Source organism: Ornithorhynchus anatinus, chromosome 10 (genome assembly GCF_004115215.2).
Source record: "Ornithorhynchus anatinus isolate Pmale09 chromosome 10, mOrnAna1.pri.v4, whole genome shotgun sequence".
Lineage (NCBI taxonomy): Eukaryota > Metazoa > Chordata > Mammalia > Monotremata > Ornithorhynchidae > Ornithorhynchus > Ornithorhynchus anatinus.
Window position 1 is genome coordinate 14,634,593 of NC_041737.1, and position 24,678 is coordinate 14,659,270.

General features: G+C 45.5%; 1 protein-coding gene across 4 annotated transcripts in view; it reads right to left on the reverse strand.

The window, feature by feature from the left end:
* Positions 1-19,644, reverse strand: part of NALCN (sodium leak channel, non-selective) — a 209,976-nt gene extending 190,332 nt beyond the window's left edge. For 3 of the 4 annotated variants that reach the window (XM_029073990.1, XM_029073988.1, XM_029073989.1), the window contains exons 1-2: positions 19,589-19,644; positions 1,791-1,937 (exon numbers count right to left, since the gene is read on the reverse strand). In XM_029073990.1, coding sequence (XP_028929823.1) covers positions 1,791-1,898 — 108 coding nt within the window. In that variant the 5' untranslated portion in view covers positions 1,899-1,937; positions 19,589-19,644. Of the gene's footprint in view, positions 1-1,790; positions 1,938-19,588 lie in introns of those variants that run through there. The other variant, XM_001513615.4, reaches the window with a different exon arrangement.
* Positions 19,645-24,678: the final 5,034 nt, after the last annotated feature.

Here is a 24,678-nt window from a genome sequence, read left to right on the forward strand (position 1 = left end):
AAAACGTGTTGATATCAATGTGAATAACTTCATATCACTCAACATGTTCTCGGAGGGAGTACGGAAGAATTCCAATCCAATTAAAAAAATAAGCCTAGCTATTTGCTCAACTGGACATTTGTTTTCCTAACATTCCTTTTTTATTTGGGAAACATCCTAGAATGTGAAGCCACTGTTCCTGAGCCCAGAATGGGACGTTTTGGCTGCCTTTTCCCGATTGACACTGGGTAACTTGGAGACTCTGCGAAAATATTACTTTCCTCACTTTGCTTTCTTAGTACACGTAGCCACAACGGTTCCTGACTGAAAAGTTACTTCATTTAACACGATCTTAATTTCTTAATGTCAACTGTTGATTCTTCAAAATGTGGGGAAATCTATAATATACATTTACTGAAACCGAAGCTCGTTGACAAAGTATAAAAAATGAACTATACATATTTATTAACATTTCAATTTAACATAAATTATGCTGTTAGGTAAGGAGTTCATGTCTGTAAATTCTGAAATAAATACACCCATTTGAAAGTTTTGTAAACATTATCGATCAGTAGAATGATACCCTCCTACACAATCAGTAGTACCGATAGCAATAAGTGCTCAGTAAATACCACTGATTGACAGAATGGGGTTTTCTAATTCATTGTCCAGAAAAGTATCCAAGCAACTGCAGAACTCAAATCATGATCTTTGAAATGTAAAAAGTATTAATATATGTACGTACAGATTTTCGTGTATGATCAGATGTTATATTCACAATAATAATAAGAAGAAGAATGGTACTTAAGTGTTTACTATATTCCAAGTACTGTGCTAAATGCTGGGGTAGATAAGTGATTTGCACAAAGTCTCATAGGACCAAGTGGTAGAGCTGGGATGAAAACCCAGGTCCTCGGATTCCTAGGTTCATGCTCTTTCCCTAGATCGTGCTGCTTCTCATGTTTTTAGGTATAGCACCGTTCTGATACAGGAGTTGTATAAAATACATTTAAGCAAATAATTGTAAGTGCTTCTCAGAACACTGAGGTATCTGACTGAATCACAGTATTTATCCAGCCATTATTATATTTTCAGGGAGAAATATTCAGGTTAATGGGGATGCACTGTCCCGCTGAAGTTCAGAAATAGATTTGTGAGCTACCTTAAATTCATATCTTCCAGCTGATGGCTTAAAACATAATAATAATAATAATGATGTCAGCATTTGTTAAGCACTTACTCTGTGCAAAGCACTATTCTAAGCGCTGGGGTAGATACAGGGTCATCAGCTGTCCCACGTAAGGCTCACAGTCTTAATCCCCATTTTACAGATGAGGGAATCTTATAGTTTCTCTAGTTGAGAATTAATCATTTTTTCCAGAACTGACATTACAATATCTAATATCGGTAGAGCAGCTTTATCCAACAATCTCATCATGCACTCAAGCGTCAGTCCTTTTCTGCTTAGCCCTACATGCCCAGGTTTCTAGAGAGACATGAGCACATCCTGTTTCAAAAACTTTTAATGATACCAGATGCTATTCCCATGCCTGGTGGATTTGATTTTACCTCCAAGATAAAATACATGATAAGGTTAAGTGACTAACACCAGGTTTTCACGAGAGCTGAGAAGTGACACTCGGGGCCGGAAGGACCCCAAATTGTGGCTTTCTTTCGACCTGTTGGCTTTATGATGCCTGTCCTGTCCTCCCTAAATCCCCATCCCATTCTCACACCCAAACTCTAAATGAAAAATTGGCACCTTGGTGAAAAGTGGTTATTTCATGCGATACGGTTAAATTACAACTTACTGGCTTGTTAATCCAGAGTATGTCTGCGTTGTCGGACAAAGATTCGTCAGGACCAAAGTCTGTGACTGGCTGGGCTTCCACCCTGGAGCTCTGTTTCCTTTTCAGCATACTGAAGTTAACTTTGGGTATCTATAACAATAGAACACCCTGAGAAAGAAACACAGCTTTTAAAATTCACATCCACAGGGAAGCTAGGACTGTTCGGCGAAGGCGGAGAGGAATCACTCAATGAGGAGGGATACCCTGGCTATTTAGGAATATACTCATCACATGTGGCAATCAGTCAGTGGAACCGCAATTAACTGGGGCAGGATTCCCTCCACAGATGCTAAGGCTAATTCAGGATATGGTTTCAAGTGACCAGAGTTTCTTAGGTCATCCCTGGTTTGGTCTAAATATGTTGCCAGACTGTCCCCGTGACAATATACGGGGTTTGCCTCACTTTGGCCACTTTTCAAATCAGACTTATAAGATTCTGCTTTGTCCCTAATTCCCAACCTCCCTCTCCCTTTTAGGTTGAGATGGCATGTGGGGAATAAAATGTGCATTGTTATGCCCATCATCTGGCCTGGAATGTCCTCCCTCTTCATATTTGACAGACAATTACTCTCCCCACATCTCCTGCAAGAGGACTTCCCTTCCTTTTCTCCCACTCCCTTCTCTGTTGCTCTAATTCCCTTAATTCAACCCTCCCTCAGTTCCACAGCACTTATTTAAATATCTGTAAATTATTTATATTAAATGTCTATCTCCCCCTTTAATAATGTCAATAATAATATTGGTATTTGTTAAGCGCTTACTATGTGCAGAGCACTGTTCTAAGCCCTGGAGTAGATACAGGTCATCGGGTTAATCTGATACAGGGTAATCAGGTTGTCCCACGTGAGGCTCACAGTCTTAATCCCCATTTTACAGATGAGGTAACTGAGGCCCAGAGAAGTGAAGTGACTTGCCCACAGTCACACAGCTGACAAGGGGCAGAGCCGGAATTCAAACCTATGACCTCTGACTCCCAAGCCCATGCTCTTTCCACTGAGCCACGCTGCTTCTCATAAATTCAACTCCATGACTGTACAGTTGCTTATAAAGCCTTCAATACAATTTCTAAAGCATTTCTAAATCAATTATTCATTTTTAATTGACATCACACCATCTTTTAAACCTTTTTTCCTGGGATGTGTGGGACTGCCATCTGATTTTATTTTGGAATTGCTTAGAATTACAAAAGAGAGGAAGGAACATTCATCCACATATGGGGCTCTGCCGTTAGCAGTCAGGAATTCCAATGAATCTTTAAAGTAATATCAATCAATAGCATTCATTGTGTTTCACCTGTGTGCAGAACCCTATACCAACCACTCGGAGAATAAAATAGAGATAAAAGACACAATACCTCCCCACAGAGATCTGACAGAGGAAACGGAAATACATTGCAAACGAGAGGAAGAGGTATTCAAATTTTTAAAACACCTGAAATCCTCAAATTACTAAAGTTGTCCCACACACATCTCCCTGCTCCTCTGAAACCTCCATACCAAGCAGAAATTTCTGAATACGGACCATTTCATCATTTCGTTTTTCACTACACCTCAGCTCACGCTCTTCATTCCGCCAGTTAAACTCAATGTGCCGTGTTTCTTCTTGACACTCCCACCTCCGACTCCTTTACTCTTGCTCCTCTTCTTGTCCGGAACTGCCTTCCCTTCCACCTGCCCCTACCTATCTCCATTTTCAAACCCTTCCTGAAAATTCACTTCCTCCAAGAGTGATTTCCTCCTTTCCAGGTGGCCTCCATCCCACAGCTGCCCTTAGCACTAACATTTACTCACCTACCCTTAGGAACTATCATGTCACTGTATATAAACGTATTTATTTCTCCATTTAACCTTTCATACTTCTGTTATCAATCGGTGTACCGTTGTTTCTTCCACTCCAAACTATTTGTGAATGGCTGGTATCTATCAGTTTTTCCTTGTTAGAAATCCTTTAGGGCAAAGATCACACAAATGCAGTCTCCCAAGAGCATATTACAGTGATCAGCCAACATTAATTGTTCAGTTCAGTTCAGTTCAGTTACTCGATCCATTTATTTATTCATTTTGGGCTTGCTTTCGCTGTTACCAGTTGCGTCTTTTTACCGACTTTGTATTTCTCATATTGCTTTGTATCTGATTATTAGCTCCTTACTGGGGCAGATCATGGCTCCTATTTCCACTGTGGGCTCTGAAACACCTAGTAGAGTGCTCCGTACACAATAGTGATGATGATAACGATGAGGACAAGTCCTGATCTTGAGGATGAGTTTAAGGAGGGTAAACACCACATTTTTCATCCAAGCCTCTTTTATTGGCCGTCAGAGACAGAACGCTGAATGGGATGGACGGCTAGGCTGACCCGACCGTGACATTTATTCTGTTCTTGCTTTCCCTAAGGGACTCTCCTTAATGGTTGTGTCTAATTTTCTGATTTTCAATTGAGCCATTTGTCACTTTGAATTGTTTGGAGACATTTATTTCACAGAATATAGGTCTTCTTCAAGTGAAAGCAGGGTTTGCATTAAAATGAAACTTTCTATTTGGTTCCTTTAAAATGAATTTATGATATACTGATTTATTTCTAAATTGGCCCTAAGAAGACAAGATTCCACTGTCAACAGCCCAAAACAATGTACTAGACAGGAACGCAGGATCGGATAAGGTCATTTGGGGATATTAACCAATGCACACACTTGATGCTCTTTTCTGAAACTCTGTAACCAAGTACCCCATAGAAGAAAATGACTAAAGAAGTTAAGTGTAGTCAAAGTTAATTATTATCGCAGTTAGCAATCCACGAACAACTAACTCTAAAGATACACCGACATCAATAATCTGCATTCACATAATCAAAATCTCATCATCTAGATTTCCCTTCCAAACAACACCCTTCAGACACACTCCCTTTAGTCATCTTCACTGGTAGATATACAAATGATGAATCTATTCATCCATCATCACAGACCGAGGCCTAGTGAAGCCAGGAGTCATCACCTCTAATGATAAGGTCTACGATAGAGTCAGCACTTAATAAATACCAATGACCTCACCTGAACTGAAAAGACTGATGCAAGATGGACACATACACTCCGCTCCACTCTCTGATGTATTTAGAGAAGCAGCGCGGCTCAGTGGGAAGAACCCGGGCTTGGGAGTCAGAGGTCGTGCGTTCTACTCCTGGCTCTTCCACTTATCAGCTGTGGACTTTGGGCAAGCCACTTCGTTTCTCTGTGCCTCAGTTACTTCATCTGTAAAACGGGGATGAAGACTGTGAGCCCCAGGTAGGCCAATCTCACGACCTTTTATCTACCTCAGCACTCAGAACAGTGCTTGGCACCAAGTAAGCACTTAACAAATGCCATTAATATTATTATGATGATATAAGAATAGGTCTTTGCTGTATTATTATACCCCACAAGGACTGCCTTTGCTTGTGAAGAGATACACTCTCACTCATTAATTTGATTATCTTGGGCCACTTCTACCCTTTCGTTCTCTGAGGTAGTAAAAACCATGTCTATTTAAACCAGAAGTCTAAGATTTAAATTTTTTCTTCTTTGAAATAGAAAGTTCCTTGTCAAAATTTGCAATCAACACATTCAGAAAAACGGGAATTCTTCAGTCCTGAAAACTGTTTAGAAAAAAGACCAGCATTCATTTATTCAATCATATTTACTATGTGCACAGCACTGTACTAAGCGCTTGGAATGTACAATTTGGCAACAGATAGAGACAATCCCCGCCCAATAACGGGCTCACAGTCTAAGCAGTTCTCTGAGGTCAACTTGTCCATTCTACATTTCAATTTGCTTCAAGCTAGGAGCTATATCCAGTTAGGAGGAATAAGTATCACAGCATGAAGCTTCCTATGACATTATTAAACCAAAGTTCAAAAGTACATGACAAAAAATTGCATCTTTCACTGATATAGACTAACTCCACAAGTTCTTTTTTTCCCCAAGAGAAACACAGTGACTGGACAAAAACTTGACAAAATATACAAGGAATAAGAGCAGAAGAATAGAGATCAATCCTTTTGCAGATATTCACTAATTCTGTATTTTCAATAACAGGATTAATGGTCACCTGGTTTAAGTAGTGATCAAAAATCCACACAACCATTTTGCATTTATATTCCAATCCTCAGCTCATTCATGGGAAGTCTCTAGGATCACTTTCCTCCTCCGATGAGCCGTAATGAATCAATCAGTGCTATTTTATTGAGCTCTTACTGTGTGCAGAGCACTGTACTAAACACACGGGAGAACACAACACAATTAGCAGGCAAGTTGCCTACCCGTAACGAGCTCACAGTCTAGAGGGATATATTGACAAGGATTCCCTCTTAAATATTCTCTTTAGTTTCCTGAAGTCGTTCCCGAGACGAACTATGAAAATGTTGGTTTCGAGAAATGCTGCCGCTATGTTCTTCCTGTATTTTCCAAAAATGCACATTGTAAATTACTAACCATCTTGAGTTCAAGTAACCAACAGGAAGGAGATAGGTACAGGGGACTAATGAACTTGGAGGTTTTCTTGAACTCCCTGAAATGATGTTTTGCCAACCTGTGATGCCAGCAAAGGGAGAGACAGATATTTGGAAAATTGGGATGTGGAAAGTAGGTGGGAGTCAGGTGTCTAATAGGCTCTAAGTGGAATCCTACGAAGAATGAGAAATATTGCTATTTTCCTGAGTTGTGAATAATCCTGAAGGTAAGAATGTTTGGAAAGTAACCTTAGTAGGAGTAATAGCACTCACTGGACATGGATTGGGAGTACTAGACCGAACAAAGCATTGGATAGCAAAAAAACCAAAATCATAATAATAATTTTGATATTTGTTAAGTGGGTGCCGGTATTGTACTAAGCGCTGAGGTGGATACAAGCAAATCGGGTTGACACAGTCCTCGTTCCACATGGGGCTCACAGTTTCAATCCCCATTATACAGATGAGGGAATGGAGGCCCAGAGAAGTGAAGTGACTTGTCCAAGGTCACACAGCAGACATTTGGTGGATCCAGAATTAGAACCCATGGCCTTCTGATTCTATCCATTACGCGATGCTGCTTCTCTCAAAAAAGTGACCTGCTTTCTCCCCACAAGGGTCATAGACTTTAAAGAGGGTTAAGGTGAAAGGGAGTGAAGAGGGCAGGTTTCTTGTGCCAATGTTTGGCTCGTTTGCCGGAGAAGTATATCATCGATTTTGAGCCCGGGCTGGGGAGCCAGAGGTCATGGGTTCGAATCCCGGCTCTGCCACTCATCAGCTGTGTGACCGTGGGCAAGTCACTTAACTTCTCTGTGCCTCAGTTACCTCATCTGTAAAATGGGGATTAACTGTGAGTCTCACGTGGGCCAACCTGATTACCCTGTATCTACTCAAGCGCTTAGAACAGTGCTCTGCACATAGTAAGCACTTAACAAATACCAACATTACTATTCTGAATATTCGTTTCCAAGTGGCAGCATCTCTACCCGCCCGGGCATTTGAAACTTCCAAGATAATCAATTTGTCATTAAAAGGAAAACACCGACCTCTACAGAGATAAGTACATCATCTTCCCCACTTTTGGCACTAGAGGAGGAAAGGGAAAGCTGGGCTGTCGCATATTCCTTCTCCAGACAGACTTAAATCCCCTCCCTCTCTGTCAAGGCACATGGCGACGGTCCGCCAGCAGAGAAATGGAAGAGATGAGCCCAACAAGTTAGAAGATATGGCCTAGGGCCATTTTGGAATTACCATCCAGAGATTTTAGGCCACACTGAAACTGACTCTCCATTTTACCGAATATGTGAATGTCTTTGCTTCTCTCGTTACAGAGTTCTAGGGGATGAAATGCAGATACGCTTTCATATTTAAAAGGAAGCCTCTGCTCCCCACCATTTCTCATCTCTTCCGTATGCATGATTCATTTTTCTTTTGACATGGCTATTCATTTAGGTCTCAGGACCCAAAACAAGGAGGGCAGTATTGTAAAAATAGAATGTTGTGTGAACCTCATTTTAACAGCAGGGCCACAGGAACCACAAAGGACTGGCAGAGAAATGGAGGAAGTAAAAGATTTCAAAGGAAAATCTCAAAAGAAAGGCTCTTCTTTTCAGTTTTTCTTTTTTGTCAGCAATAATTGCTTAAAAATAAAAACCGGTTTGTAGTTTTTGCACCAAATCCCTAAGAAAAAAACAGTAATGCAATTCTGCGTATTAGTTTTGCAAATATTCCAAATTCCTTACTTTACAAATACATTCTCACATAGACAGATTTGATAATCTTCATTTAATCCTGTCGTTATAATGCTTTACAAAAGACTTCTCTGTGCAGTTCACCTCCCAACATTTTTTTTTCACAATTCCTTCTATCTACTAAAACAAAATAGCAAGAGGACACCTGTGAATCTTTGCCAATAATTCAATTAGACTAAACAGAATATCACCACCTTCTACCGAGAAACATTTCTTCAATGAAGACCTTGTAATTTATGTATGATTTTACAGGTAGACATATATCAAATTTTCATGAAGTAGCTGGGGTACTGAATATGGAGATGTCAGGAAGCCCTAAGGAATTCTTTTTTTTTAATGTAAATTACAAATTTAAAGCAAACTTTTAAAATGGTACAATATGGTTGATGACTTTGAAGACAAACTGATAGGAGATAATAAAGCCACCTGAATTAGATTTGCCTGTCTGTAAAAAAATACCATTTCGTCCAAAGAAGCATTTGTGACATCTTCCATTTGCCTTCTTCCTCTATACTACTGTTAATATGAGTTAGAAATGACTAGAATTGTCAAGTGAGGCTATCGTAGCCTCACTTGATGACAAAAGTCATCATTATTAAGTGAAATTCTAAGATTGAAAATGCATCTTAAGCAAAAAGAATGTGCACGATGGAATTTACCGACGATGGAGAGTAATAGCCCGTAAAGAATGATGACTGTGTCTCATTCCTGAGAATTAAATACCAAGGACTAGGGCGAAGGAATTGCTTTCAGTCATTGCATTCTGCACAGAACCACTCAAACTCGGTCATCCCTGATAACTATATTAATAATGTTAGTATTTGTTAAGCGCTTACTATGTGCTGAGCACTGTTCTAAGCGCTGGGGTAGATACAGGGTAATCAGGTTGTCCCACATGAGGCTCACAATTAATCCTCCTTTTACGGATGAGGTAACTGAGGCACAGAGAAGTTAAGTGACTTGCCCACAGTCACAAAGCTGACAAGTGGCAGAGCCGGGATTCAAACTCATGACCTCTGACTCCCAAGCCCGGGCTCTTTCCACTGAGCCACGCTGCTTCTCTAACCAAAACATGGAATGCGACTGTAAACTCGCTGTGAGCAGGGAATGTGTTTGTTATATTGTTATACTATACAGTGCTCTGCACACAGAAAGTGCTCGATAAAAGTGACTGACCGACTGACAGAAGTACAGCATATTGTGAGATGAATAAAAAGGCTTTTATATTCAAGACCCATTTACTACTGAGATAATAATGATGATGATGATGATGATGACGACGATGATGATGAAGGTATTTGTTAAGCACTTACTATGTGCCAAGCACTAAGTGCTAGGAAGATACAAGGCTATCACGTCTCACTTGGGACTAACAGGGGAAGCAGCGTGGCTCAGTGGCAAGCGCCTGGGCTTTGGAGTCAGAGGTCATGGGTTCGACTCGCGGCTCTGCCACTTGTCAGCTGTGGGACTGTGGGCAAGTCACTTCACTTCTCTGTGCCTCAGTTATCTCATCTGTAAAATGGGGATTAACTGTGAGCCTCACGTGGGACGACCTGATTCCCCTATATCTACCCCGGCGCTTAGAACAGTGCTCTGCACATAGTGAGCGCTTAACAAATACCAACATTATTAAATACCAACATTATTAACAGTCTTCAAATCCATTTTACGGATGAGGTAACTGAGGCACAGAGAAGTTAAGTGACTTGACCAACGTCTCACAGCTAAGTGGGGGAGTCGGGATTAGGACCCACGACCTCTGACTCCCAAGCCCGGGCTCTTTCCACTGAGCCACGCTGCTTCCCCCAACGTCCGCGACACAGTGCCGACGGTACGCCTTGGGCCGAAACGCCGTTATCTGTGGATTTGTGGACCTGTGACTATCTGTGGGTTTGTCACTGTGGTTAGCCAGCTGGTTTTCAGGGTTCTCGATGGGCCCGTCCTCCTTCTGAAATGCTGTACGTGATCCCTCAGTCAGGAATCTTCACCATTGACGGCGTTGCTTCGGCAGACGTTCCCTGACAACAGAACTGAGAGTAGAACCCCGATTTTCTGCTTCTCGATCAATTAATGGTATTTCCTGAGCACTTACCCTGTGCAGAGCAGTACACTAAGTGCTTGGGAGAATATAACAGAGTGGGTAGACACAATCCCCGCCCAGAAGGAGCTCACAGTCGAGCGGGAAGGCAGACGTTAAAACAAATTACGGATAAGTACGAAAGAGCAGAGGGTGAGGTGAATGAAGGGTAGGAAGGGTAGAAAGCCATGTGCGAGGGCGGAACGAGTCGTCTACAATGGCTGCTTAGAATTCCTTAACTCCCATTCTCTCCTGGACCCCCTCCAATCTGGCTTCCGTCCCCTCCATTCTACCGAGACTGCTCTCTCTAAGGTCACCCTCCTTCTTGCCAAATCCACGTGACCTCCTTCTTGCCAAATCCAATGGCTCCTACTCCATTCTGATCCTCCTTGACCTCTCCGCTGCCTTTGACACTGTCGACCAGCCCCTCCTCCTCCACACCTTATCTCACCTTGGCTTCACAGACTCCGTCCTCTCCCGGTTCTCCTCTTACCTCTCTTGCCGGTCATTCTCCTTTGCAGGCGCCTCCTCCCCCTCCCATCCTTTAACTGTTGGAGTTCCTCAAGGGTCACTTCTTGGCCCTCTTCTGTTCTCCATTTACACTCACTCCCTCGGTGAACTCATCCGCTCTCACGGCTTTGACTACCATCTCTACGCAGATGACACGCAGATCTACATCTCCACCCCGTCCTCTCCCCCTCCCTTCAGGCTCGCATCTCCTCCCGCCTCCGGGACGTCTCCACCTGGATGTCGGCCCGCCACCTAAAACTCAACATGAGCGAGACTGAGCTCCTCATCTTCCCTCCCAAACCCGGTCCTCTCCCAGACTTCCCTATCACCGTGGATGGCACGACCATCCTTCCCGTCTCTCGGGCCCGCGATCTCGGTGTCATGACTTGTTCATCCCAAGCGCTTAGTACAGTGCTCTGCACATAGTAAGCGCTCAATAAATACTATTGAATGAATCCTTGACTCGTCTCTCTCGTTCGCCCCACGCATCCTATCCGTTACCGAGACCTGCCGGTTTCACCTTTACAATATCGCCAAGATCCGCCCTTTCCTCTCCACCCAGACAGCTACCTTACCGCTACGGGCTCTCGTTATATCCCGGCTAGACTACTGTGTCGGCCTTCTCTCTGACCTCCCTTCCTCCTCTCTCGCCCCGCTCCGGTCTATTCTTCACTCCGCCGCCCGGCTCATCTTCCCGCAGAAACGATCTGGGCATGTCACTCCCCTTCTTAAACAACTCCAGTGGTTGCCTATCGACCTCCGCTCCAAACAAAAACTCCTCACTCTAGGCTTCGAGGCTCTACGTCACCTCGCCCCTTCCTACCTCTCCTCCCTTCTCTCTTTCTACCGCCCACCCCGCACGCTCCGCTCCTCCGCCGCCCACCTCCTCACCGTCCCTCGGTCTCGCCCATCCCGCCATCGACCCCCGGTCCACATCCTCTCGCGGTCCCGGAACGCCCTCCCTCCTCACCTCCGCCAAACTGATTCTCCGACTGTGAGCCCCACGTGGGACAACCTGATTCCCTTGTGTCTACCCCAGCGCTTAGAACAGTGCTCGGCACATAGTAAGCGCATAACAAATACAAAATACCAACATTATTATTCCCCTCTTCAAAACCCTACTTAAAACTCACCTCCTCCAAGAGGCCTTCCCAGACTGAGCTCCTCTTCTGCCTCTACTCCCTCTACCGCCCCCCCTTCACCTCTCCGCGGCTTAACCCTCTTTTCCCCCCATCTCCCTCTGCTCCTCGCCCTCTCCCTTCCCATCCCCTCGGCACTGTACTCGTCCGCTCGACTGTATATATTTTCATCACCCTATTTATTTTGTTAATGAAATGTACATCGCCTCGATTCTATTTAGTCGCCATTGTTTTTACGAGATGTTCTTCCCCTCGACTCTATTTATCGCCATCGTTCTCGTCTGTCTGTCTCCGCCGATTAGACCGTAAGCCCGTCAAAGGACAGGGACCGTCTCTATCTGTCGCCGACTTGTTCATCCCAAGCGCTTAGTACAGTGCTCTGCACATAGTAAGCGCTCAATAAATACTACTGAATGAATGAATGAATGAATGCAGGAGGGAAAGGAAATAAGGGAAATGTGGGCTTAGTCTGGGAAGGTTTCTTGGAGGAGATGTGATTTTAATAAGGCTTTGAGGGAGATGTGACTTTTATAGGGTTTCTCATGGCCAAGCTCTTTTTCTGGAACCAAAATCAAGAACAGTTTCTCCAAGGCTGTTTCAGTAGAGGCTTAGAATCTTCAACCGGAAACCATACTCACTACTTAATTGGAAAATTAGCCAAGAAGAATCAATATACTTAGTAGTTGTCTCAAGAACAATCTGATTTGACATATAGCTCAAGGAATCAATACAACATTTTTCATAAACAAGATATACACAAAATTAGTCTAATTATTTGCCATACTAGGGGGATTAGAAGGATGTATAATTTTTATAACTCAATTAAAAAAACCATAAAAAACTTAAGGGCCTCAAAATAACTTTCTAACCCTTAGTTATATATCTGTCTCCTAGGCATAAGCTGAAGCCTGTGATTCTTTTCTTCTTTACATTTTATAAAAATGATATTCACCAGGCGCTTACTATGTATCAAGCACCATTCTAAATGCTGGGATAAATACAAGGTAATCCAGTTGGACACAGTCCCTCTTCCACATGGAGCTTATAGTCTAAGTTTTGGATCTCCATTTTACAGTTGAGGAAACTGAGGCAAAGAGAAGTTACGTGACTTGCCCAAGGTCACACAGCAGGCAAGTGGCAGAGGCGACCTTAGAACGCAGGCCGTCAGTTCTACGGCCACGCTCTTTCCACAGACCATGCTGCTTTTTTCTTTCTCTCCATTATATTTTTTATTATCTTCGTCCCTTCTACTTCCCAGCACAGGTAAATGGAATAGCATTTGAGCTGTAAGAAAGCAAAGACAATAGGATTGGTTGATTATGGTGAGATACGCAGAAAAATAATAATGTTGGTATTTGTTAAGCGCCTACTATGTGCCAAGCACCGTTCTAAGCACTGGGGTAGATACAAGGTAATTAGGTTGTCCCACATGAGGCTCACAGTCTTCGTCCCCATTTTACAGAGGAGGTCACTGAGGCACCGAGAAGTTAAGTGACTTGCCCAAAGTCACACAGCTGAAAAAGACTGCTGGATCTGAGAAGACAGACAACTAAGCTGAAAGAGACAATTTCCATATTTTTCTCCTCAAGGATTTTAATTAAATAACATGAAATTCCTCCTAAGGAAGCAGCGATGTCTTTAGGAAACAGACCAATATTTTGCGTCCTGAGAATGCGGCTGAGAAACGGAATCCATCCATCGGTCTCTTGTTCTACTTCCTACCATTCCTTCCTCAGAACGTGCCAATCGTGTCATGAATTTGCATTATTCAAAGAAACCTAAAACAACTGCATATTTAATAAAGGTTGATCATTAGCATTTAGTATTTATTACTAGCAATCTTTATGGTGAGTGGGAGATTTTTTTCCTGATCTGTTTTCCAAACAGTTTTTCGCTAGGAGAGAGAGGCTTTCCAAAGTAACATTCAGAGCTAGGCCTATCAGCATTTGAGCTCCTCATCTGCAATAGACAATATATCATAAAAGACTAGTAGATACCCTTTCGATGTTATCTTGAACACACGCTTAGGTTCTTTAAAATTCTTTGTAATAACTGCACATATCTTTAAACTCCACTAATGTCTCCCATTTATTTTAGTGATGGTCTCCTCCCCCGACTTAAAGTACTTTGCGGGCAGGGATGATACATGTTAATTCTATTGAATTCTTCCAAGACGTTGGTATTGTGCTCTGTGCTCAGTTAATATATTAAAATAATATGAATGATCGATTGTTTGGCCGCATCCCGAACTCCGCTGCTGTGGAGATATAATCTGACAAATTCTCACCAACACCCGGGGAACTGAAATGCATCATTAGCTTTTCACTCATGTACTTATGTTGACGTCCCTAGCCTGTATAAAAGCTGCTCCATAGTACGAGGTACAAGGCAGGATGAAACAGGAGACTGAGACATTTAATTTCTTCAAATGGGAATAAGCTCATGTGATCACGAACTATTTCATAACTCACGAAAACTTCAAGATCTACTACCTCTGAGAATATTTGAAACTCTAGTCAATGGAAGGTTTGACTTTGGGACATAATCCAAATCTGGGTTTTCAATCTGGAAGAGTCCTTGAGGTAATACTTAAATGGGCAAGGGAAAAAAACAACAACACCCAAAAAACAAACCAGCCACTTCTTTTTAACAGTTACCCAGGTATTCTCCATCTTCTTGGAACAACTATCTTCACAAAGGAACAGCTGAACTTGAGAACAACCGTGAATTTATTCCAGGTGCACTTAGTCCACTGTTTTATTCTGTTCATTTTGTTTTATTTTATTTCTCAATTCACTAATGCCAAAGCCCATCATTAAAAATGTAATTAAACAATCGAGAGTTCATTGTTCTGAAATGTGTTCATTTTGACAACATAAGGGCTCCGGGTCATTGAATTGACCGAGCAAACCCTAATATTGCGTTAGTATTTCTTGGGATGAAGCCAGAGACGAGTCTTCCATCTTGTTGTTGAAAATAATGAGGTTCAGACTTTAAAATTGTGAGCAAACTAAAATCTAAAAGGACCTTCGTTTCAGAAGTGAGACCGTATAGCCTCTCACTACTCTCGAAACACTGGAGGTTCTAGAGGAGTGGGGCGACACGGACTTAATAGCTTTTTAGGAAAATGATGAGGGCAGCAGAATGAAGTAAGGACTGGAGGGGGGAGAGCGAGATGAAAGGCAGGAGGTTGAGCGAGGAGGTTGATGTGACTGACAAGACAAGGTACAGGTTCTTGGATCAGCATGGTGATCGTTTGGAGGGAAATGAAAGGGCAGATTTGAGGGATATTGGGAAAGTTACCCTTCCACCTCCTACCCCTCCTCCCTTCTCTCTTTCTACCGCCCACCCAGCACGTTCCGCTCCTCCGCCGCCCACCTCCTCACCGTCCCCCGTTCTCGCCTGTCCCGCCGTCGACCCCCGGCCCACGTCCTCCCGCTGTCCTGGAACGCCCTCCCCCCTCACCTCCGCCAAACTCATTCTCTTCCCCTCTTCAAAGCCCTACTGAGAGCTCACCTCCTCCAAGAGGCCTTCCCAGACTGAGCTTCCCCTTTTCCCTCTGCTCCCTTTGCTGCCTCTCTGCCCCCCCTCACCTCCCCTTTGCTAAGCCCCCTTCCCCCCCTCCCCTTTCCCTCTGCTCCTCCCCCTCTCCCTTCCCCTCCGCACTGTGCTCATCTGCTCATTTGCGTAAATCTTTATGACCCATTTATTTTGTTAATGAGGCGTCCATCCCCTTGATTCTATTTATTGCTATTGTTTTTGTCCGTCTGTCTCCCCCGATTAGACTGTGAGTCCGTCAGTGGGCAGGGACTGTCTCGATCTGTTGCCGAATTGTCCATTCCAAGCGCTTAGTACAGTGCTCTGCACAGAGTAAGCGCGCAATAAATACTATTGAATGAATCAAACAGAAACTTTTTACCATTGGCTGTAAGCTCCCTGGGGACAAGGAATATTTCTACCAACTCTGTAGTCCCATTTTATTGTATTCTCTCTAACTCTTTGTACAGCGCTGGGCACACGGCGTTGGATCAACCTTCACAACGTCCCTAAAATCCACCCTTTCCTCACCATCCAAACTACTACCATGGTAATCAAAGAACTTATCCTATCTCACCTTGATGACTGTATCAGCCTCCTCGCTGACCTCCCCGCCACCTGTCTCTCCCCACTCCAGCCGATACTTCACCCTGCTGCTCGGATCATTTTTCTGCAGAAACACTCGGTCCACCTTTCCCACTCCTCAGGAACCTCCATCGGTTGCCTAGTCACCTCCACGTCAATCATAATAATAATAATGTTGATATTTGTTAAGCACTTACTATGTGCAGAGCACTGTTCTAACTGCTGGGGTAGATACAGGGTCATCAGGTTGTCCCAATCCCCATTTTACTGATGAGGGAACTGAGGTAGCGAGAAGTGAAGTGACTTGTCCACAATCACATAGCTGACAAGTGGCAGAGCCGGAATTCGAACCCATACCTCTGACTCCCAAGCCCGGAGTCGTTCCGCTGAGCCCCGCTGCTTCTCCAGAAACTCCAGCATGGTGTGGTGGATAGAGCAGAGGCCTGAGGTCTCACCCGAGAGTACGGTCTGAGAGTCAGCCCATAACTTCTGGTCATGGGTTCTAAACCCGGCACCACCACTCGTCTGCTGTATGATCTGGGACGAGTCACTTCACCTCTCTGTGTTTGTTACCTCATCTGTAAATTGGTGACTGAGGTGGTGAGTAAAATAATGATAACTATTATTATTATTATTTTAAAGCACTCAATCAACTTGCCCCCTCCTATCTCAACTCACTGCTCTCCTATGACAACCCCGTGTGGCTCAGTGGAAAGAGCCCGGGCTTGGGAGCCACAGATCAAGGGTTCTAATCCCGGCTCTGCCGCTTGCCGGCTGTGTGACCCGTGGGGAAGTCACTTCGCTTCCCTGTCCTCAGTCACCTCATCTGTAAAATGGGGATTAAAAACTGTGAGCCCCACGTGGGACAACCTGATTGCCTTGTATCCCCCCAGGGCCTACAGCAGTCCTTTGCACATAATAAGCGCTTAGCAAACACCACCATTTTTATTACAATTCCCTCCTCCAACGTCTCCTCTAACTTACTGTACCTCAATCACATCTCCCCCGATTAGACTGTGAGCCCGTCAACGGGCAGGGATTGGCTCTATCTGTTGTCCAATTGTACATTCCAAGCGCTTAGTACAGTGCTCTGCACATAGTAAGCGCTCGGTAAATACTATTGAATGAATGAATCTCTCTCACTGCCGTAATCATGTCTTATTCTCTCTCTCACCAATCATATGACAGACCACCACTCTCCCCACCTTCACAGGCTTAAGAAAACCACATCTTCTGCAAGAGGCCTTCTCGACGAAGCCCTTACTTCTCCTGTGCTCCCTTCCCTCCGTATCCCCTATACATTTCGATCACTAACGGTAATCAGTACAGGACCCGGTAAGCACGGGATATTCACCCCATCCTCAGCCCCACGGCTCCTACGTACATATCTTTAATTCGTTTTAATGTCTGACTTCCCCTCCGGACTGTAAACTCCTTGTAGGCATGGGCTTTTCGGCCAACTCTGTTGCACTGTACTCTTCCAAATGCTTCGCACACAACGAGCGCTCAACAGTTACATTTAAAATTCCTTTAGTTCAAAGAGATTGTTGTCATTTTTTTGGGAAAAAAAATCAACACCACCACCTAGAAAAATTCCTTTCCAGAAAGAGAAGAAAATGAAGTCGTTATTTCACCTCTTTACTTTTTCGGTCATTCATTTTTTCCCCCCGTAAATTTTAAATCTATGAGAGGTAATTTCTCATCGCATGACTGTGGGCAAGTACTTGTTTTCTCTACGAATAAATAAAACCATAAACAGTGCCATATTGGGTAAGGCCAGTTGTATCCAACCCAGTTTTCCGATACTAGTAGTGACACTCTAGGTTATTTGGAAAAATACATTTTAAAATGCTGTTCACAGCGTAGCTTTCTCCGTCTCTAGCATCTCCAATCGCTCTCCACTTTTACATAAATTAAAAAAAAACCTGATTTCAACATCAATCATCGCCATCAATATTATCTCTAGCGTGCTCTCCAACCGCCTGCCTTTTACCGGTCCACTTTCTTCTATCTTAGCTTAAGCTCATCCTCGCTCCTCCCAAGCTAACTTTCCAACTCTAGAGTATCCGGTTCGCAATTCTACCATTTCTGACCTATTCTCCCACCATTTCCTCCACATGGGCTACGTACTGTCTGATTAGCACATCACTGAATCAACTACCTCCACAATCGCAAACCACATCCCTTCCGCCTTTAAAGTCCTTCTTAAGATCCACTTCCTCCGAGACACATCCCTTCCTTATGCCTTTCTTGTCTTGACATCCCACCGGCTTTATGAGCACTTGTGGGTATCTGCTTAGGTTCCATCCTATCAACGAGTTACTTTTATTTTCATCCTTTCTACTTATATTTTTACTTTCACCTAGTGTAGCGTGACAACGTGAGCCTCCTTGTCCTCCCACATCCGACCGTAAGCCCCTTAAGAGTCGGAACGATGTACTCTAACTTCATCGTAAGCGCCCCGATTCTCGCAAGACTGATCTGCACGTAGTCGGTGCTCAATAAATGTCGTTAGTGATATAGGATCTCAGTGAAATCCACCTTCGGGATTCATCGCCACCCAAATTCTGGAACTCCGCCCGCCATCACGATCGACGGAACAGTAAAGAAACCCTCCCGACGGCAGTCCGAGGTATTTCGGGTCGAAATCACATAAAGCGGAGAGAGGGTCGGTGGATCGTATCTGCGGCGCGCCACGTCTCGGAGCGGAAAATCAGACCCGTACCCTTTCGAGTACTCTTTTCATCTCTCGATCGAGCCAGGGATCCAACCACAATTTTAACCCCATCGCCAAAACTCCATCGAATACGGCTTCTCTCCGACGCGACCGTCCGCGGCCGGCGACGCGAAGGGAAGCGACACGACTCCCACGGCACAAACCCGTCCTCGAAAGGTCTCCGGCCCGGTGAATTCGCCGACCGGCCTCCGGGTGGGCCTTTACACCTCTGGGTCCGGCGGAACCACACTCTTCTCACCGTCGTCCGGCCGGGGCCGCGAACGGGGCGCGGGCCCGCCGAGGGAGGCCGACGGGGCGGGACGCCCGGCGTCGGCGAGGGAGGACCTAGGAAGGGAGGCCGGTAACCCCAAGACGGTAGGAGGGAGAGAGGCGACGGCGCGGAGGCCGAGGTGACACGGACGGGGTGGACGTCGACCGGGTACCACCTCGCCGCCCGGCATCCCCGTCGGCCGAGCGGCGTCGCGCCGGCGGGCCGCGGCGTGGGATGGGACGTCTTTGGGATCCGTCCCTGTTTTCCCACCACCGAGGCCAAGATCGACTTGCCGGGGCGAAACCTTCCCGTCGAGATCGGCGGGACCGAGCCCGAGGTGGCGACCGGGTGCCGCTGCCCGTGTGCACCCAGCCGGGGCGGAGAGGGATGCTGATTTTCATCCTCGCCCTCTTCTCCCATCCTTGGAGTGGGCTGTGTGGAACTGAGAGCCGGCGGGGGGCAGGTGGCTCTCCGGGGGGGATGGGATGGCCTGTCTTTTGGGAGGGAAGATGGAGATGCACTCGGGGAGCGGTGAGACGGGCAAGGCCCGGCCGGTCCCCGCCGCCCTTTGAGGCCGGGGAGGGGTGTAAAGGCCGGCCGGCCCAGCCCGCCAAGGGTGTGGGGTGTCTCCTCTTGGTCCCCCCGTTATCTTTAGCCCCCCCCAGCCCCCCGGGCGGGGCCCGTTGCTTACCTCCGGCGGGGGCCGACATGGCGCGGGCCTCGGGGGGCCGGGCCCTGCCTCTGCGGCGGCTCGGCGGCGGCTGGACGAGGTCGGGGGGCTCCGGGGGGCTCCGGGGGGCTCGGCTGGCGTTGCGGTGGGCCGAGGGGCGGCGGGAAGGAGGCGGCCGGAGGGAGGAGGGCGGGCGGTGGCGGCGGGTTCCTGCTCTCTGCCCGCAGCCTGCGGTTTCTCAGCAACAGCTCGGCCGTCCTTCCTCAGCCGTCCTTCCCTCTCCGCGCTCTCTCTCTCTCTCCCTCCTCCTTTCCCTTCTCTCTCTTTCCTCTCCCTCGCCCCCTCTTTTTCTCTTCTCTTTCCCTTCTCTCTCTCTCCCTCTTTTTGCTCTTTCCCTTCTCTCCTCTCTCTCTCCTTCTCCCCCTTTTTTCTTTCCCTTCTCTCCCTCTCCTTTCTCTTTCCCTTCTCTCCTCTCCCCCCCCCCTTTGCTCTTTCCCTTCTCTCCTCTCCCTCCCTCTCCCCCTCTTTTTTCTTTCCCATCTCTCCTCTCTCTCCCTCTGCCCCTCTTTTTCTCTTTCCCTTCTCTCCCCTCTCTCTGCCCTCCCCCTCTTTTTTCTTCCTCTCTTCCTCCTCTTCTCTCTTTCCCTTCTCTTTCTCTTCCCTTTCTCCTCCCCTTTTTTCTCTCTTTTCTATTTCCCTTCTCTCTCTGCCCCTTTTTTCTTTTTTCCCACCCTCTTTCTCTTTCCTCTCTCTCCCCCTCTGTTCTCTCTCTTTCCCTCTCTCTCCTCTTTTCTCTCTTTCCCTTCTTTTCCCTCTCCTCCTCTTTTCTCTCTCCCTTTCTTTTCTCTCTATTTCCCTTCTCTCTCTTTCCCCCTCTTTTTTCCTCTCTTCCTTTCTCTCTCTCTCCCCCTCTTTCCCTTCTCTTTCTTTCCTCTCTCCCTTTCCCTTCTTTCCCTTTCTTTTCTCTCTATTTCCCTTGTCTCTCTCTCCCTTTCTTCTCTCACCCCCTCCTCCTCCCCTTCCTATTCTCTCACACCCCCTCACACCCGGGGCGGGCTTCGTCGGGATTCTCCCACCATTCCCAGGCACGGGGCCCAGTTGCCCCCCTCGCCCCTGCCGTGCATCCACACATAACGCCCTGTAACCATAGTACAGGCACATATGGTATGAACACATACACGCCCACAATGTAGGCACCACAGACACATACACAAACAGCCCACCTACTACTCAAGTGTTTAACACAGTGCTCCGTACCAAATAGGTGCAGCACGGCCTAGAGATAGAGCACAGGCCCGGGAGTCGGAAGGACCCGGATTCTAATTTCGGATCCGCCGCCGGTCTGCCGTGTGACCTCGGGCAAGTCGCTTCACTTCTCTGGGCCTCGGTTGCCTCATCTGGAAGACGGAAATTAAGACTGCGAACCCCACCTGGGCCACAGCCTGTGTCCAACCTGATTAGCGTGTATCTTCCCCGGGGCTTAGTACAAGGCCTGGCACGTAGTCAGCCCGTAATACCAGTGAAAAATAAATTCATAAATAGATCCTACTGACCGATTGCTACCGTTTCCCGGGCAAGCACGACGTCACTGTGTAGAAAGAACACGCTCCCGTACCACAGATTCAGCTACACGGAACAGCATTTCGCTTTTGCCGGTTCTCACTGTCACCCATGGTTCACTTAGGTTGCTCAATGCACAGTTACGATTCTATGAGCGGACTGCTTTAGGAGAGCTCCGCTACGTCTGTCAATCCCGAAATCCTGATTCTCCTCAAAGATTCGGTGGCAGGAACCCCGATGCCCAAGAAGAGACAATGGATAGGGTAGGAATGCACAGGATGTCCTAGGCTCCATCGCCTGGGGAGATCTCTAAAAGATCATCAGGAGATTTTCATCTGGGATACTATCATTCCTACCATCTCATGAACAAACTTTATTAGAGACAACCATGGAGCTGTGTCCTTTAACAATCGATCATATTTATTGAGCGCTTGCTGTGTGCAGTGCTCCGTACTAGGCGCTTGGGAGAGAACACTGTCACGGAGCTGGTAGACGTATAACTTGCACACAGTGAGCTTAGGGGGAGACAAACATTAATATTAAGAGAAGCAACGTGGCTCAGTGGAAAGAGCGCGGGCTTTGGAGTCAGGGATCATGGGTTTGAATCCCAGCTCTGCCGCTTGTCAGCTGTGTGACCTTGGGAAAGTCACTTCACTTCTCTGTGCCTCAGTTACCTCATCTGGAAAATGGGGATTAAGACTGTGAGACCCACATGGGACAAACTGATTCCCCTGTGTCTACCCCAGCGCTTAGAACAGTGCTCTGCACATAGTAAGCGCTTAACAAATACCAACATTATTATTATATTAAGTATAGAGATGTATAAAAGTGCTGTAGGGCTGAGGGAGGGTGGGAAAAAAGGCAGCAAATCCAGGGGCAAGGACAATGTAGAATTCATTCAATAGTATTTATTGATTGCTTACTATGGCAGAGCACTGTATTAAGCGCTTGGAATGTACAAATCGGCAACAGATAGAGATGGTCCCTGCCCACTGACGGGCTTACCGTCTAATCTAGAACGGAGTGCGGGATGAGGAAATAAGGGCTTAGTCGGTGAAGGCCTCTTCAACTCCACGGCATTGATTGGTACTTAAAATGTTCTAAAATTCTGTTTTTGCTCTATATCTGGTTTGACTCCACCACCCTAGCTTCCTTTTTGGCACTAGTTTCAAAGGAATATGGGAGCTATAAATAGGGAAAATTGTAAAATTTAGATGAAGGGGAGGAGAAAAGGGGATAAAACATAAAGAAGATGTGGATCCATCTGGATGAGCTTGCTGGGCGGTGGCTTTATCGGATTGCTGGACAGACTCAGGAGGGAGGATTGACGTATCCATCTATGTCTATCTGTAATTGACTGAAATACACAATTTCGGTTCAAGAAATAATCCCCCCATTTATAACACTGTTCTTATAATTAAAATAGGTTCGATTTACAACGTTAGGGCATGACACACTTCTCAGTAAGGAAATGTGTCAGAGAGAGAATGCGAGAACAAGCATGAGAGAGTTTTCCTTTGGTTAGAAAGCAGCAGCAATAAGAACCTTCGCTGGTCCCTTCTCCGCCAGAATAGAATTCTGTTATACAAGAGATCTCTCCCGACCCTCGCCGCCGGGACTTCCCATCGGCTCCCGTCCCGCTCCTGCTCCACGACACGGAGAAAGAGCAGTGACCTTATGAGACCTTCAAAGCTGTAGCTGCGACATTTGTGCTCTGAGACACAGGAAGCCTGAAGGTCTGCTCCCCTAGCCCACAATTCCTTATTGCTCTTTTTATATTTATCACTGTCCTTGTCTTCTGTATGCTCTTTGGAGTTCCTTTTTACAGTTTTAGCCTTTTGTGTTTGATGTTAGCCACCCTCTGTCCACCTACTTATTAGATTTTGAGTCCCTTGGGGGCCAGGGACCATGTCTAATTCTCAAAATTGTGGGGGGTTTTTGCAAGTGCTAAGTACAGTGCTTTGAACATAGGAGGTGCTTAATAAATAACACGGAATGAATGGATGCAATCTAACAGTGACACTATTTATATTTTTTATCTCGTATGAGTTTGGTGCAGTCCCTTCCATCTCATAGGCACGCAATTATTTTCCTTTATTGTACTGCTGTATTTGCTTCCCGGCAAAATTGGTCATTTCCCTTTCTATGCATTGCGGCCTTTTCTAAGACAGTTATCCCATTTCTAAGTGCTGTCACTTTTAGTGACAGAGGAGAGCAATAAAAATGAAAGAAATAATTGATCTTCTATTATAAATTATATAATTTAGGAAGATCATATTCAGCCAGAGGAGATTTGGACCAATTCTAAGCTTACCTTATAACTGTGCATGGATTAACTGATGATACTGGACAGGTGAACAAAATTTACCAATTTGATAGGAGAACTATAAGGATAATCAATCAGCGCTATTTATTGAGTGTTTAATATAATAATAATGATTGTATTTGTTAAGCGCTTACTATGTGCCAGGCATTATGCTAAGCACTGGGGTAGATAACGAGCAAATCGGGTTGGACCCAATCCCTGCCCCATGTGGGCTCACAGTAGCAATCCCCACGTCACAGATGACGTAACCGAGACCCAGGAAAGTGAAGTGAGTTGCTCAAGGCCACACAGCAGACACGTGGTGGAGTCAGGATTAGAACCCATGACCTTCTACTATATGTAGAGCACTGTTCCAAGCAAGTATTTGGAAGACTACACTAGCATATGTAGACACCATTCCTGCTCAATTTACCTTTGATCAACTTTCCCACAGATTTAATTAGCCTTACCATAGAATTAGCTTGTGTACACTTATCTCCAGGGTGTTACGGTATGTGCTATGAGAACTCTTTTAGTGATGGGTTATAATCCCTGAACATGAACTATTACACATTCAAATTAATTGGTCTCTCATTTGATAGCTTGTGGCAGGTAAGGTCCCAAATGAATTACTGAACAAAATTTGGGGTGGTGAGGAAAATGAAATTGGGAGACTAATATTTCCATGGAAAGATCTATGGTACTTTGATTTAAAAAAAAGATTATTAATAGTTTCCTTTTCTTATTCCCAGCCTGGCATTCAATAAAGTGAAAAGGAGAATGGTATTTTGTAGCACAACTAGGTTCAGATTTACCTTAAAAATGCTCACGTTGGGCTATCAAAAAAATCAAAAGTGGCCAGGCATGCTCAGGCACGTTCATGATTAACAGTCGATAACTTGGGGCTCTGCGGGCAGAGAGCAGGGGAGAGGGGAAGGGGGGAGGGAGGGAAGAGGGAAGGTGCTGATAGTCTTGCTCTTCATTCCACAGTGTTGCCAGTCTGCCCGGACTCTGGAGATTGGCCTGAAGCAATCCTAGGCTGGCAGTGGCAGGAAGACAGGAAATCAGGAGTGGGAATGGCAAAGTCTGAGATGCCCACTATCAGGCGGATGTGCTCAGGTCAGAATTTCTGTTAGGGTGGCCATTTATCTGGTTTTACGCCAGACAGTCTGATTTTTTAGTTGGATTGTCCCTTTTCCAGAATGGTTATGGCACCAGTTACTTTTACAACTATTACCACAATGCT